Here is a 17,594-nt window from a genome sequence, read left to right on the forward strand (position 1 = left end):
GCAGCCTAAGCGTTAAGACCAGATCCTACCTAAATTCTGCAGCTGTGAACACTGAGAGGGGAATCGTTTCTCTCTACAGTATTTGATAATATTAGATCTCGTACTGTACATATCATCTGTCACCACAGTTCATGCACAGAGGGTTTTGGAAGACGACTTTGTGCTCTTTGTTCCTTAAGACAAAAATACCCTTTCAAACATTTGGATTCCAGAATAATATTATAAAACGATGAGACTATAAAACTGACCACACAGTGCTCAATTCTCTTTCTGCAAAGGCAAAATTCTACTTGAAACTTACCTTGGCAAAACCAACAAATTATTCTGAGAAAGCAACTTTTCTTTAAGACAAAACCAGCCTGGAGAAATGCAATAGCTGGACCAAACTCAAGTTATTGCTTTCATGAAGATTTTTGCTAGGTAAAACTCCCACCTGAAACCAATGACTCATTCAGAAGTAAGTATCTATAAACATTCCTACCCTGCTTTGAAGATCTCATTTCAAACACAGAAGAAAATGGCCTTACAGCCTTGAAAGTCACTATTTCAAACGGTGTGCTGATAATCACATAAAAAGACCACATAAGCCTGATCGTGATTATATAAATATTGCCCATTCCTTTGATTGGTAAATTATTTCAAGATATATTTTGGAAGAGAAAAAAAACATTTGCCACTTTAAATGTTTTTGAAAATTTAGATACACAAAATTAAAGATTAACCACCACTTTCCTCTAAGTAGCAAACTTTTTACATGCGTTTAATGTTTAACTTAAAACACTTAAAAGGAAATGATATCATTCCTATGAAATGTCCAAAACAGGGAAATCTATACAGGTAGAAAGCAGATTAGTGGTTGCTTAGGGCTAGGGGATGAGGGAGATGATAGCTAAACAGTACAGGATTTTTTCTGGAAGCAATGAAATGTTCTAAACTTGACTGTGCTGATTGTTGTACAAATCTGTGGATACTCGTATACTAAAAACCATTGAACTCTACACTTTTGATGGGTGAACTATATTTCAATAAAGCTGTTAAAATAATTAAAAGGAGATATTATTGGATACATCAGGAAAAAGGGATCTTGTTAGGTGGACATATACACAATCCTAGACACATATATGTGCATTGCAATTTTCCATTCATTATTATCTATTTCTAGAGGATGAAAAGGTTATTGTCTTCACAGTTAAGGCCCAAGAAAATCAAATGCCTAGGAGAAAAGGACCATGTCATGCTTCTCCATGATTATGATAATCCAAATGTATTGGCTTCGGTAATGGAAAACTTCCAACATCTCACAGCTTCAGATCAAACACTGATATTATTCTCGGTATCAAGAACGAGAACAAAGTTTGGAGAGACAACCATTTCCATGGTACAGATGCTCCCAGAATTTCAAAGAATTGCTTGGAATTTGGAGTTTCCGAGTCACACATTTCCCTGGGGGAGCCAAGGCCACAGTGAACCTCAATGGTGACCTTCTCACTCCTACGCACCAGACCCAGCCTCTTTCTTGGATACACTCATCCAAATGTTAACCCTAGACCGTGATCCGAGCTCTGAATTTACCACACTGTCCCCTCTCTGACCCCCTCCAACACTCAGCACCCACCTCCCTCTTTAGCAAACGTTGATCTCTTTCCTGAATTCAAAATGCCAGTTGCTCATGAAAGCAGTCACAAGCCTTGCCACCGTCTTTGCCAGAAAGGGCCTGGAGTGGGGAGGGTAAGTGAGAAAACTGTTCCGGAGGGGACCAGCCTCCTGCAGTGTAGAGCATCCAAAAAATTCCATCGACCTCATCTGTCCCACCTGGTCCCTTCTCTTCCAAAACCTCAATTTAGAAGCAAACAATGTGGGACGCCCAGCCTCCAAGAAAAACCATTAACCTTTTCTCAAGAAAAATGATATTAAGAAAAAGAAACCCTTTATCAACTCCCTCTTTTGAAAATGTTCCTTTGAATAGCTTGATCAACTTATAGCAAACATTCATGGCCAAGATAAAAAGCCTTATTTTTAAAAATCAACATTTTTACAAAGCTTGACTTCAGCAATATTAAGTGCAAAAATAATGTGGCTCAACACTTTGTAAACTCCTTAAACTATGATAGTGCCAAGAAGCTTTGTAATAAATTCCTTAATGAGCTATGAGTCACATGACCATTAGTAATTCCTATTTAAATACACAGTCTAGGTGAAGCAAATACTCCAAGACCATCATTTTATGAAACAGCAAGGGCCACATTTTAATTTCTTAGACCCTATTCAGCGTATTCTGAAACTTACACTCGCAGTATAAGCTATGACCTCAGAAATTCTATGAATGTAATGTTTAATATATGTCAACTAATTCAATTATACACTTACACAAGGCTTTAAACAGAATAACCGGTATGTACCTACTTTATTTCTAGCCAACCTTCATGCTTTCCCATATTTATTCCTCCCCTCCAAACAAGTACAAATCAAACTATAAGACAGGTAGCCACTTGAAATCTCTCCAACTGATAAAAAACATCAGTGTCAAAAGCCAGCTTGGAGTCTTGATTACAAACAGGTTGTGTAGCCCCATTTCCAAGGCTTTTCCAAATCTTCCCCTCCTGTGGAAACTAGAGAATTTAGGCAAAAACAAAGACCTCTATTTCATTCTCCCAGCTTTCAGCATGCACAAATGGACACCAAAATTAAAGAAATGGGAATTAAGCAAAAATACTACTTGAAAATACCCTAAAATTTACAAAGAAAAGTAACTCTTCAATTCCATATCCTTATACAGTATAAATCATTTTAAAAAGAAATGTTATCTTTGTAAAAGTAATTCAGTAGAAACACGTATGAGAAAGTATGAGGGAATGGAATGACATAGGCAGTGTAAGATTCTAAGTGATTTTAAGTATATTCAGAGTTGTGTAACCATCACCCCAAATGAAACCCCATGCGCATTAGCTGTCACTCCCCCTTCTCCCAACCACTTCTCTCTTCCCCAGCCCTAAGAACCATTCATTGAACTACCTTATGTCTCAACAGATTGGCCTCTTCTGGATATTTCATACAAATGGAATCATATGCAGGCACACCTTGTTTTATTGCACTTCACAGATGTGTTTTTTACAAATTGTATGGATGACGCTCCACCAACAAAAAGATTACAAATCACTTTATTTTGATACTTTGTGGTGGTGGTCTGGAACTGAACCCACAATATCTCTGGGGTATGCCTGTAACCTGAGGCCTTTTGTTACTGGCTTCTTTTACTCATCATGTTTTCAAGGTTCTTCTCTGTTGTAGCATGCATCAGTATTTCATTTCTTTTGGAGCCAAACAATATTCCATTGTATGGATAGACCACACTTTATTCATTCACTCATCAGTTGACACACGTGGATTATTTCTACTTGTTGGCTATTATGAATAATGGTACTGTGAACATTTGTGTACAGTTTTTGTGTGGACATGTTGTCATTTCTCTTGGGTATATGTACCGAGGAGTTGAATTGCTGGGTCCTATGGTAACCTTACAGTTAACCTGTTGAGGAACTGCCAAACCGTTATCCATAGCAGTTGCACCACTTCTCATTCCCGTCAGTCAAGTAGTAGGGCTCCAATTCCTCCACATCTTTGTCAACACTCGTCATTCTTTTTCATTAGATTCATCCTAGTGTGTGAAGTGGTACCTCATGGTGGTTGATGCTCTGTATCTTAAACCCAGCCACTCATTCTTGAATTTGGCCTCAGCTATTCTTCTAAGCTACACTTTTAAGTATAAAATATGCCCTAAAACCCAAAATAAAGCCTGGATATTGGCCATTCCTAAAACCCAAAATAAAGCCTGGATAACCTAACACTCCCTTAATAGAGGAAGGTATCACCTCTACATAATATGCACCATTATTCTACCCTAAATCCTATCAAGCTACAACTATGTCCAACAGCCAAACCTTCCTAAAGAAAGATGTCAGGCTAAGGAGCCTGGCATGTGCTGCTGCTGTAATGGAATACTTTAACATATAACAACAGCAAAATTTTAGCCAGAGCTTTCTAGAAAGAACACAGAATTGGAATTCAGGCTTGTCAATAATCTCAATGTAATCTGACCAATCACTTGATTTCTCTACAACTGAACTTGGTGTTCTGAGCCTCTCATAGAACTATATCCTCTAAAGTCACTCCCAGAGATAAAGTTGTCTAAGCCTGAAAGTTTAATGAAATTTGAAAACGTACTCACACCCGTGTCTAATGATGTAGCGTTGCACAGCAGAAAGAATTTGAGCCTTAGTCGTCACACAGGCTGGGTTCTATTTCCAGCACTGCCATTTAGTAGCTATATGACCATAGATACATTATTTAACATCTTTCTGTCTCCGTTTCCTGAACTGAAGGTAATAATGCCTTCTTCAAAAAGTTATGGGGATTATGAAACTAGTATAGCTAAAGCATCTGACACAGTGGCCAGAAAAAAAGGTAGACACTTAAATGTCTGCTAACTCTGGTCAGTTTTCCACCAAATAAAAAGACCTCTTAACAAATGTCTTGGACCATTTAGATGTGAATGTGAGTCCTTGTGACCTGTGGAATTCATTTATAAAGCACTTCCCCACATTATGGTCTTTACATTGCTAAGAAGGGCTATCAACTGGCTTAAAACAGGAGGAGGGGGAATTCTTGGAAGGGAGCCCAGTGATGAAAAGATAAGACCTCATTTTCGTCAGGGACATAAAAATAAAAACTTCCTCGGGGCTCACAGGCAGCCTGAGCACAGAACGGATGCAAAGGACAGAAAGGTAAAGGCTGTATTCATGTGACCCCATTGGAAGCGCGGGTATGGACTGCCAGGCTCAAGTGGGAGGGCGAGGGCGAGGGGAGTGGAAGGAACTGGAGGCAGCAGACGGGTGGGGGCTGGCTAGAGGCGTGCAAAAGCTAACAAGAGGAAGACGAGCCCCATCTCAGCTGTCCACTCACTGCTTCTTGTGTCTCTCAGCCTCCTTCTCCTACCTGATCTGGTTGTCACGAAATTTGTTGAGATGCGGTTGGTTGAGGTAAATGGTGCGGGCTGGTGCCTCCAGCTGGTCTCCAACAGACGTGGCCCGGGACATCTCATCATCTGCCTTCTTATAGCCCGAAGAAGGACGAACAGGTCCTGCAGAAAAGAGGCGCGGACAAAAAAAAATACAGCACAAAGAAGTCACCCCAGCAGGCAAGAGCAGCAGCGAGCGCGGCTGCTGGCAGGCGGGCACCAGCTGGGAAAGGATGCTCTGGGCGAGGCAAGGCTCGCCTATGTACCTCGGCTTCCCCTGGAGACCCGCCGCGCAGCTGCTCCCGGCTCCTCCCCACCCCCTCCCCGGCCCCTCCCCCACCGGCTGGTCCCCCGGGCCCCAGAGGGAGCCTCTCTGGGTGAGAGCCACGCGGCAACGCCTCGCCCGGCCCCTCCTGCGCGCTCTCCTCGCTCCCTCTGCCCCTCCCGCTGGCCGCAGCGCCCGGCAGGCAGGCCAGGGGCGCGCTGCCTGCTGCAGGGCGGGGAGGGGGAGCAGAGGCCAGAGCCTCCCGCCCTGTGAGCGCCCCCGCTAGGCCCGGGATTGAGTTCTGCGCTCGGGTTTTCTGGGCTTTGATTGTGTTCCGGAACAGCGAGGTGACAGCAGAGGGGATGTGCCCTGCATTCAGTCACCGCAGAGAGGGATGGCGGAAGCACAGCTCCGTGCTATACAAATGCAATTCCCAAACCTCGGTGTGAAGGGCTTGCTACACCGTTACCTTGAATGGACCAGCTGCTTTCCGCCCTAGAGATGCCTGGCAACCTGAGGGCGGTAGCTTTACCAACCCCAGTTTACCGGCAGATGCGTCATCTTTCATTTCATTGCTGGAGTTACTGTTTCTGTGGTTAAGACACAAGCACGTCTATCTCCAGATTTAATTTCAGTCCTAGGGTCATGCCTCTCCCGGTGAGCTCAACTTCCCCATAGCTTCACTTAAGGAGGTGTAGGCGTGGAGGACAGTGATATGTCTATTACTAGACCGCTGAATACACGCACACACAGACTTAACCACATCTCCAGCTACGAGGCAGTATCCCTCAGTAGGAGGGCCCCGCCTCAAGAACTGACCTTCAGGATCACAGAAAAATAAATGCCTTCCAGATGAAGCTTTCTCTCCTTTGCCTTAAATATACATTTGCTCTAGTACCTGCCATGCTTTTCACCCATCAAAGACATGTGCGTTGCATACTATTTAAGAAACTGACATCTCATTTCAATAAACATCGACTTCGCAGCTGCAAAGAATGTTCAGTGACACAGAGAAACATTTTGAAAGACAAAGGTGGGGCTATTTAAGTATCATATTTTTAAAGTGATTGGAGTCCTACTGTAATCCTTATCATATGGAGGACAACAGCGTAAAATTGGTCATTGAGACCTAACGTACTCTCCTGAATACTGCTCATAGCCGGGCGCCGGCTGTGCGTCCACAGTGCCGGGCTGTTACTTGTTATAGGACCCCACTCTCACCTCCTCCCCGCCTCCTCTCCAGCCTCCCACTCTCTAGGGTCCCTCGGGCTCCACAGGACACTGCTCACTGCTCAACCCTCTGCTAATCCACAAGGGGCAGCAGAGAACAAGACTTCCTACTTACAGACTGGCTGGCCCGCCAGCTTGGGCTCCCGGACTTATTTTTGAAACATATATATATTAGTTTCATATATGTATAAATACAATATCTGCTTTTCCTCCCTGTCCATTTATCCCTGCTTCATTTTTCTCCCTAGCATTTACCATCATTACCTGATACTATTTATTTATGGTCAGTCTTCCCATGGCCAAGGAGCTCCAGGTCAGGAGGAACGACCTCAGCGCCCAGAACAGTGCCTGCCACGTAATGGGCACTCATATGCCGGTTGAATTAAGCCATTTTTACTCTACTCTTCTAAAGGGTCACTTTGAATTCTCCAGGTGGAGACGCAGTGATCGCACAGAGGGCTCAAACCCCATGTTCTTCCAGGGAGCGTCACAATGGTTCAGTGTGGGATAGTGTTCTGTAACGCTCTCCTCTTCCAGCTGCATGTTATTATCACAGAAGAAGCTCTGACAGTTCACTAGTTCCTGGGTCCAACCGTCGTGGATTTTGTTTTGTTTTGTTTTGTTTTGTTTTGTTTTGTTTTGTTTTGTTTTGTTTTGTTTTGTTTTAAAAGCTACTCCAGTGATGCTAATGGGCAGCCACAGTTGAGAATCACTTGTTAGACGCTGCTGGGAACACAAAAACAAAAGATCTTGCTCCTGTTCTCAAAAATGTTACCCAGGCGCAGCCAGATGGGTCAGTTGGTTAGAGCAGGAGCTCTGAACAACAGGGTTGCCGGTTGGCTTCCCACCATGGGATGGTGGGCTGCGCCTTCCACAACTAGTTTGAAGGACGACTTGGTTTGGGGCTGATGGGCCCTGGGAAAAAATGTTCCCCAACATTCCCCAATTAAAAACAAACAGAAATAAAAACTTTTAAAAAACCCACAAAAACAGTAGAACAAGTAAAATAAAGAAATTTTTAAAAAGAGACATTAAAAAAAATGTTATCCAGTATAACCATGGTTACCAGTGTGATACAGTTTATCACCAAGTGACTAAGAGTGGGTTTGAAGGTGCTGAGGAGGGTCAGAGGTCAGCAGCCTTGTTGTGCTTGGTGTGGGGAGCCAGTGAGAACAGAGTCTGTGGACAGATATAGGAGCTTTAAAGTAAAGGGACACTATATTAGCAGAGGGGAGGACATTCCAGGGAATTGCCAGGATAGCATAAGCAAAGGCCCAATAGACAAAAAGTGTCAGGGGCCAATTAAAAAACAAAGAACAGCACTAAGGGTCCACACTGGGAACGATAGAAAGGAAAGAAAGGAAGCTCAGGAAGATAGCCTGTGGCCAGACTATGGATGATTTAAATGCCAGACGTAGCAGCTTGAACTTCACCCTGAAGGTCATATGAAGCCACAGAAGGTTTCTAAGCAGGAAAGAAGGGCACCAGACCGTGGTGTACAGAAAGAGGGGAGAATGTATAGATATGGCAATCAGGTAGGGAATTAATTCTACAATCTAGAAGCAAGATGATAGAAGCATGAATTAAATGGAGAAAAAAGTAAACAAGAACATGACAAACATCTCAAAAGATCTGCAAGACTATTTTTGATTGAATGTGTGGGCCAGAAAAAAGAAGAAACATTAGGTAACTGGGATTTAAAGAGGAGAAGACTGGGGGGTGGGGGGAGCGGGGTACAGGGGGAATATCACTGACAGAAATAAGAATGGAAACAGTTCTTCCCAAAAAGAATTTAAATGTTGGATAATAAATATTGGGGTGAAAAAAATATTGACACAAACAATTAGCGATGATAGAATTAAGGGAAATAAGATCTCCCAAATACCAATCATGCATCAGGCCTGCTCATCTTTCTCTATCAACAGAGCCAGACATGAAATTTCATTCTAGGTAGAAATAGTTATAGTTTCCTCCTAAGACTCACATAACTGTCTTCTCCCTCAGTGGCCTCATCCTGACCCACCCCTGCTTTGGAGACAAACATTACTATTTTCAAAATAACACAAATTTGTTGCAAATGTATTGTCTAAGGAAAACGCTATTCAATATGTAGCAAAGCACATTATGACTAAGGCTTCAAATTCAGACTGATGGGATGAATTGTGAGTTAATGTATTTTGAAAATGCCACCATACAAAATGAGAGTATATGCTTACAACTCCCCTGCGTAAACAAGCACAGTGTCAGCAGATAGGGGGAGTTCAATAAATATCTATTAAGAAAGAAACCAAAGTAAAAGAGAAATAAAGAGAAACGAGAGTTGGCAAATGGACAAGCACAAAGTGTGTCCTGTTGCCAAGTGGAAATACAGAAAAGACAGCTGACAGCCAAGGCCATGAGGGCAGGGAGTTTGTCTTATTCATGGCTGGACCCCTGTCATCCTAAATAATGCCTAGCACATAGTAGGCAGTTTGTAAGTGCGAGTATATGTCGAATGGACAACAAAGGGCTGATGTAGTGGGTGCCTTCTAAAGATGCTTGGCCAGACACTGAACCAAAAGACTTGACCTGTATCGTGCCTTCCCCTTTTTCCATCACAGCTCTTAGCTTGGGATAGGTCCACCTAAGAGTCTCTCTTCTGGAAACTGTGACAGGGGACGTAGAGGACCTGTTCTCTGCATGTGACTGACCTATGAACACACACACTGCAGGTCTCCAAATGGCCATCTCCCACCCACCGAATGGGCAGGAAAGCAGAGAAGGAATTTCTTTTGAGATGAAAGTGAAGCAGATGCGTGGAGAGCAACAGAAATGGTCCCAACAGCTTTCGGATTCTGGGTACCGTCCCCTCCTTGATCCCGGCTGTACTTAGGTCCTTGGGTTCCATGAGCCACCCCTAAATCATTCTATAGATTATTCATACCCAGATGTCCTAACCAATATTGTAAGGGAACACACAGAGAACCTATTTTGTCCTATAAGAGATGAGCAAGTTAAACAGGGAGACAAACACCAATTCCCTTACAGATCACTCCCAGGGTGTCCAAAGTTTTAGATGCCTCTGGCACAGGTGTATTAGTTGCCACACCTGACACAGAGCCCAGATCAGACAGAGGAATGTCTTTATGGCAACATTTAGGCTGCTTGGTTTGGGAAAAGCCCAGAAGGAGCTAGAAGATGACTGGCTAAATAAATAAGTGACTCCTCCTCCCTTCAGAGTTTCTGCCAGGATTATAGACGGAAGAAAATCCTAAGGAACAGAGATAGATGACAGAAAATGCCCACCAGGAGACTGTGCATAAAAGGATGAGTGAAGAATAGGGAAGGAGCAAAAGAAAGCAGACTAGTTACAGTATACATGCCATTTGACACACAGAAGCAGGAAAGGGACTTAGCATGACAGTGACACACCTCAGTACCTCTCACCGTCCACCAGCAACACTTCCACGGGCCTTGGCCACTCTGTGGCTCTAACTTGCCTGTGAATCTCATCCCCACTCACTTGGTGTCATTGGAGTGGTGTTTCATTTTACTGAATGACCCAAAGTTCTCAACATTTCACTCACATGCAATGTATTTGTGGTGATAATGTCACTGAAAGCAGGAACAATGACAGACCTCCCTCTGGCAGGTGACATAAACTAATTACATGGAGACTGTTTTAGAAAGACAAGGAAAACCCCTAACAGGTTTTTGAAATTTACTCCTATCTAATAAATATTATTAAGGTAATAGATATTATTTATTATTTTATAACATTTACATGATATGCAAGTACGTAAGTAAATATTAGCATAAACTAAATAGATCCAGGGTGTTAAGAACCTCAAATAAAGAATTAAACACACACAAAAGAGAGTTAATGTTAAGGCAAATGTTTACTAGCATTTTATTGCCTTCAGTAGCATAGGAGCAAAATTCTACACTCTGGACTGCAGTATTTTTCTCTAACTCAAATGAAAGTGTTCAAAACGCTCCAGATGCTCAAGACCCATCTAGTCCATTTCCCGGTAAAGGAAGTTTTCACTGTCTCACAGAGATTATTGGGCAATACTCAGGTCTTCCTACATCAGAAACCTATGAAAGGGGCAAGCCCTTTTGCAGCACCTCTGTAACTAGCTCTGTGGAAAGAGTCAGACCTTGGACACTGTTATACCATAAAGAATTTGGCTGGTCTTTGTCCCCGCTTCCTGGGGGGAGCCTCTAACCCCTTGGAATTTCTTAAGTGATGAGTGTCTTAGTCATTCACAGAGGGGCCCTAGGAATACACGTGAGTTTATGCTAAGGACGGGACTCCTGGTGGACGCCTAGACTGTTTCAGAAGGGGGCTGACCATGCCAGAAAAACTAACCATGTGAGTAGAGGGTTGGGATTTGAGCCTGTTGATATCAGACCGACCTGCTGACTCTGGGGAGGGAGGGAGACTAGAGACGACGTTCAATCATGTGGCCAGTGATCCAATTAATAATGCCTATGTAATGAAATCCCAATAAAAACTATGAACACCAAAGCTCAGGGGACACATCCTGAGGACATGGAAGCTTCACGTGTGGGACCCTCCAAGATGTTGCCCTATGCGTCTCTCCATTTAGCTGGTTCTGATTTGTATCCTTTCTGATAAAGCTGTAATCACAAGTATAGTGCTTTCCTGCGTTCTCGGATCTATTCTAGCTCATTGGTGAAAATAATAAAAAAAAACACTTAAAAATAATAAAAATACTGAGGGAGTAACGGGAACTCCCAAACTTGTTGCCAGTTGGTCAGAAGTGTGGGTGGCCTCGGAACCTCAGAACTTGAAGCTGGTGTCTGAGGTGAGGGCAGTCTTGTAGAGACTTGTGACCTGAACCTGTAAAGTTTGACCTAACTCTGGGTAGTTAGTTAGTACTAGACCTGCACTGCAGACATTACGCTGTGAACTCTAGAATGACAGACCCAAAAGGGAAACTTTAGTAACAATGACAAAAGTATATTAGGTCACATTGAAAGGCAGGATTAGAAGCAAGATCTGCAGAAACTTATATGGTTCTCCTTCCACTAGAACAGGTTGCCTCTGGAGCTGAGGCAAGTCAGACTACCCTCTGGGCCTTGCTTTCTTCATCCACAAAATAGAATTGATTCTATAAATCAAGGGTTGGCAAACTTTTTCTGTAGAGAATCAAGTAATAAATATTTCAGACTTTGGGTCACACATGACTTCTGTCTCGTTTGTTTGTTTGTTTGTTTGTTTGTTTGTTTGTGTTTTAAACATAAAAGTCTTAAAAATATAGAAACCTTTCCTCACTCACAGGTCAGAAACCATTCCTCACTCACAGGCCCAGATGCCATAGTTTGCAGGCTCCTCCTATAAACTAAGTCCCTTCACAATTAACAATCTAATTTATCCCAACTCCCACCTCAAGGAAATATTAAATTTCTTCTATATCAACAAGACATGACATAAAATTCCTAGCAAACATAGGTGTTTAGAAGTTAGTTATGTCTTTTTCCTAATTTACGTACTTGAAAAGTATACAAAGGTGATTTTCTCTTTGCTTCCAGAAAAATTTCCAGGAAAACAGTGCAGTCTTCATAGAGCATTGTAACAAAAGGCACACACACAAACACACACCCCCACACACACTCCCCTTCCTAAAAGAGTTTCAAGTTCAACTCTGACATCTACCCCGCATTTACAAAGATGTTTCATAATCCTTCAGAACACAGGCACAAAGCAGCCCAGAGGCTAGGGAAGCATTTGGGCTGATTATTCCTCATAATCAAACACACACAATAAAAATGCTGTACAAATGCACAATGTAATTATTCTAGCCTTGGCAGACCCATTTTGGAGGCCTTTTCTAGACCCTGGTTTGCACAAACTACATCTCTCCAAATATAGCATCTGTGATCCATTCTACCCAAGAATTCAAAAGAAATAAACACAAAGGGAAAGTGGCACTGATGTGTCAGGGTTTCTTATTACTGCAAATTCTTATTGGTCTCTCTTCTGTTTTTTCAGGGGTTGGGAAAACGGGCAGGGAAATAACAGGCCAGGGACTATTTATAACTTAAAATATTGTTGGGTGCTGCATTCATTCAGCTATTGAGCACCTCCCAGATATAAGGCATTTTGCTGGTAGGTAGTGTGAAAGGAAAGCTACACAGTTCAAGGCATAAGCCTACATTTTAGCAGAGGCAACAGAAACAAGAGAGACCAAGAAATAAGGAATTTAGGTGACAAAAATGACTGCCAGTCTCATATAAGGTGAAAAAACAGGGCAATCTCATGAAGGACGCATCTGAAGTAGGCTTATAAGAATGAGTATGATTTGTATGCAAGGAGAAAGAGCTGAGCAGTCCAGGAATAGTAGCGTGTCAGCTGAGACACAGGCCGGTCACATGTTATTTACAACCCAGTTGGCTCCAGCGTGGTGGGTGAAACTCGAGCCATAGTAATTTGATGCCTGGCTTCCAATAAGCACAGCAATACGAATTGGGCTTCAGTTCCTCGAAACCCATCTCATACCTTAGATATGTTAAAATTCATCCTGTAAATTAAATGAAGACAAATGTGCTTTTAAGGGGATATATTTAACATATGAAACCAAAGACAACAACAAAAAAAGCAAAGCTATTTCTCAAATACTCAATTCAAAGGAGTTTTCTACATGGGCTGGATTAGCTGAGGCTTAACATACAAGCCCAATGACTTCTCTGCAGCAACTCCCTCTGCTGCTAGGATGGATAGTCTCATCTCTACTGGGACCTCAAAAGTGGCCTCAAATTAGATACAGGAACTTCAAAATCCCATTGCTGATTAAAAATGCATGAATGTAGTCTTGGAACAGTTAATCCTAGGAGAAGTGCAGTGTCTCTGAAGCTCTAGTTTACCTGTCCTGAGCATTTTGAAGACCCACAGCACTTCGGCCAAAGCCACCCAGATTCCCTGCATTCCACAGTCAGCTCACCTCTCCAGTAACATTAGTGACCAATCTCTCTCTTGCTCATGACACTCCACCCACAGTGGCCTTCTCTCCATTCCTCAAAGACATCATCAACTCTATTCTCTCTCCAGAAACGTGGTGCCTGTCTTTCCTACTACCTAGAATTCTTTTCCTCTAGTCTTTGATTTGCTATCTCTTTCCTATCACTCAGGTGTCAGGCTAACTATCACTTCCACACAGAAGCACTCCCTGACCACCATATCTACAGTATTCCCCTTCTTAGTTATGCTCTAACAACATGCTATTTTTCTTCATTCCCCTGTGAAATCTGTCCATTCTCTGTCTTCCAACATTAGAAATAAGCTCCATGAGGGCAGGGCCTGCATTCATCTCAATCACCTCTGCATTCCCAGTGCATGGGACACAGAAGGCATTCAATAAATGTGTCCAACAAATGAATCAAGTGATTTTATATTGTCTTAAATGGACAGAAAAAAACAATGCAACTCTTAAATTTAATCTACAATGATTCTGAGCCACCTAGAGAATTGGGGAGGAAAAAATAGAAATGTCCAGTTTTGTTCAGAGCTGAGTCCAGTTTTATAATTTTAAAAGTTGTAACGTAAATAGTGTTAAGTCTTTGCTGAATAAAGGTGTTTTGGCTTCCAGATATGATCTCCTCCTCCCCCTGCTTTTCTCCTTCAGATGGCACTGGGGAAATGGTGACTAGGGATGGGGGCGTGGACAAGAGTTGGGGTCCTGGGCACAGGTGTCTTCGCCTCCTCTGGACTGCAGAGTAACCCCTGGTTTTCCCACTGGCATTTGTGGCTACTGTGTGAATTGTCTGGCGTGGCTTTATCAGTGGGCATTGGTGTTCCCAGATTGTTTGCCTCACCTGGGCTCCCTCTGCCAAACCACAGCACCTGCCATTCTTTCTTTTTTTTTTGTATTTTCTCTTCCTTATAATTTTTTTTAGGGTTTTTAAAAAATTATTATTAGTTTCAGGTGTACAAAAACAACAGAATGATTAGACATTTATACTCCTCACAAAGTGATAACCTCCCTCCCCCCGCAGTCTCCTATCCCTCCGACATCGTTTACAGCTATTACTATACCATTGACTATATTCCCTATGTTATACTTTACATCCTGTGACTATATATATATGTAATTGTTGACATTCAATATTATTCTACATCAGCTTCAGGTGCACAGTGCAGTGGTCAGGCACCTACACAGTCTATGAAGTCATCCTCCCAATAAGTCTAGTACCCTACATAATCTATACAACACTGTTGACTACATTCCCTATACTGTATTTCACATCCCTGTGACCATTTTGTGGCTATCGGTTTGTGCTTTCTAATCCCTTCACCTTCTCCCTCATCCTCCAACCCTCTCCCATCTAGCAACCATCAGTTTTTTTCTCTGTATCTCTGAGTCTATTTCTGTTTTGTTTGCTCATTTATTCTGTTCTTTAGATTCCACATATAAGTGCGATCATATGGTATTTGTCTTTTTCAGTTGACTTATTTCAGTTAGCATGATATTCTCTAGGTCCATCCATGTTGCTGCAAATGGTAAAATTTTATTCTTTTTTATGGCAGAGTAATACTCCACTGTATGAATGTATCACAAAATAAATAAATAAATAAATAAATAAATAAATAAATAAATAAATAAATAAATAAATAACTTAGGAATAAATTTAGCCATGAAAGTAAAAGACCTATACTCAGAAAATTATAAAACATTGAACACAGAAATTAAAGAAGATACAAAAATGGAAATATATACCATGCTCATGGATAGGCAGAATTAATATAGTTAAGATGTCTATACTACCCAAAGCAATCTATAGATTCAACACAATCCCTATCAAAACACCTATGACATTTTTCAAAGAACTAGAACAAATGATCCTAAAATTTAAATGAAATCATAAAATACCCCAAATAGCCACAGCAATCCTGAGAAATAAGAACAAAGCGGGAAGTATCAGGCTACCTGAAATCAAATTATACTACAAGGCTATAGTAATCAAAACAACATGATACTGAATAAGAAACAGACACATAGATCAATGGAACAGAAGAGAGAGCCCAGAAATAAATCCATGCCTATATGGTCATGTAATCTATGACAAAGGAAGCAAGAATTTACATTAGGGTAAAGACAGTCTATTGAATAAATGGTTCTGGAAAACTGGACAGATACATGCAAAAACAATGAAACTGGACCACCTTCTTACGCCATATACAAGAATAAACTCAAAAGGTATTAAAGACTTAAATGTAAGACCTGAAATCATAAAACTCCTAAGAAAATATAGGAAGTAAACTCACAGACATCACCTTTCATAGTATTTTTACTGATATATCCCAATGGGCAAGAGAAGCAAAAGAAAAAATAAACAAATAGGACTACATCAAACTAAAAAGTTTTTGCACAGAAAAGGAAACCATCAACAAAACAAAAAGACATCTACTGAATGGGAGAAGATATTTGCCAATGATGTATCTGATAAGGGGTTAATATCCAAAATGTATTTAAAAAAAAAACTCATACAACTCAACACCAAAAATGCTAGCAACCCAATTAAAAAATGGGCAGAAGACATGAAGAGACACTTCTCCAAAGAGGACATACAGATGGCAAATAGACATATGAAAAGATGCTCAACGCCCATCACTGACCATCAGAGAAATGCAAATGAAAACCACAATGAGATACCACCTCACTCCTGTCAAAATGGCTATCATCAATAAATCAACAAACAACAAGTGTTGGTGAGGATGTGGAGAAAAGGGAACGTTTGTGCACTGTTGGTGAGACTGCAAATTGGTGCAGCCACTATGGAAAACAGTATGGAGGTTACCCAAAAATATTAGAAGTATAACTACCTTATGACCCAGCAACTCCACTCTTGGGTATTTATCCAAAACACGAATTCGAAAAAACATGTGCACTCTTATGTTTACTGCAGCACTATTCACAATAGCCAACATATGGAAATAAACGAAAATGCCCATCAATAGACGATCGGATAAAGCACCTGCTATTCTTTACACCCAGCCATCTAGATGCAGCCCTGCCAGGCCCAGTTGCTTTCAAATCCGCTCCCAGAACACATGAAAGGTATTAGTGGACCATTCAGGAAAACAAAACCTCTTATTACCCATCAGTTTTATCCTCATGTATACCATACACTTCCCCTCTCTCACTGAGGAAACTTTCCCCACAGAAAGAAATATTAAGATGTTTCTTCACAGATTGGTTTCTTCTCTCCCCAGTCCTCTCCTTTCTACCTCCTAAAGATCAAAAAGAGAGGCAAGCTTTTTAGTGTACGCCCCTGACATGATTTTCCTTCTGGATTCCTAACAACCCTTTAAAAACCCACTGAGGTATCGCTTCTTCGATGCAGAAAATGCTGGGAGTCAAGGCCTCCAAGGGCTGTTGTAAATATGATAAAAGGAAAAGAAAAATTAATCTACATAAACAAAAAGCTTAGCTTGCCTACTCCTCCTATTTCTGAAAGGCACACGATGAAGACACCTTGATGTTTCTCCTGGGATTTCTTCTTGTCTTTCCCATGGAGATGGAGGCTCCAAGCACGGAAGTCAAATGTCATGTACAAGAGCACGGCACATTCGTTTGCTCCAACCACCAGCCCAGTTCCACATGCAAATCAGCCTGCTGTGTTTGCTTGTTCCCACTGGTCACATGAACCGACCACTCTTTATTTCCATCAACAACCTTAATGCAATCTTCAAAATTACATGCAGATTTGAACATCAACATGGAGGCCAACTCATTAGCCTTTATTCCCACCTCCACTGACACAAAAGTATACTTTTCCAGTGGGATGGCTTTTTTTTTTTTACTTTATTGTTGATTTGAAATTTTGTGTATCACATAGTTTCTCAGAGAAGAAAGTTACAAATTTTTGAAGAAAGTTACAAATTTTAAAAATATATCATAAAAAAGGAGAAGCAATGCCAAAAAGATACAGATGGAATCACTTAAATCTCCAGCATCTTTCACCAATTCAGTGATGCCACATCAGTTAGCTGCCTTTGTCATGTCACTAAGAGGCCATAAGTAATTACAATAAAAAGCGCAGCGTGCTTTTGTTGGAGTAGTGTATGCACTCTAGGTGTGT

The 17,594-nt window shown here is 41.5% G+C and overlaps 1 protein-coding gene across 1 annotated transcript in view; it reads right to left on the reverse strand.

The window, feature by feature from the left end:
* The window catches only part of ATP8A2 (ATPase phospholipid transporting 8A2), a gene marked incomplete at its 5' end in the record, with an annotated part of 553,717 nt that overhangs the window by 463,812 nt on the left and 72,311 nt on the right, over positions 1-17,594 (reverse strand). The window contains one exon of the mRNA XM_081046135.1: positions 4,993-5,137. Coding sequence (XP_080902261.1) covers positions 4,993-5,137 — 145 coding nt within the window. The remainder of the gene's footprint in view (positions 1-4,992; positions 5,138-17,594) is intronic.

Source organism: Rhinolophus hipposideros (genome assembly GCF_964194185.1).
Source record: "Rhinolophus hipposideros genome assembly, chromosome: 4".
NCBI lineage: Eukaryota > Metazoa > Chordata > Mammalia > Chiroptera > Rhinolophidae > Rhinolophus > Rhinolophus hipposideros.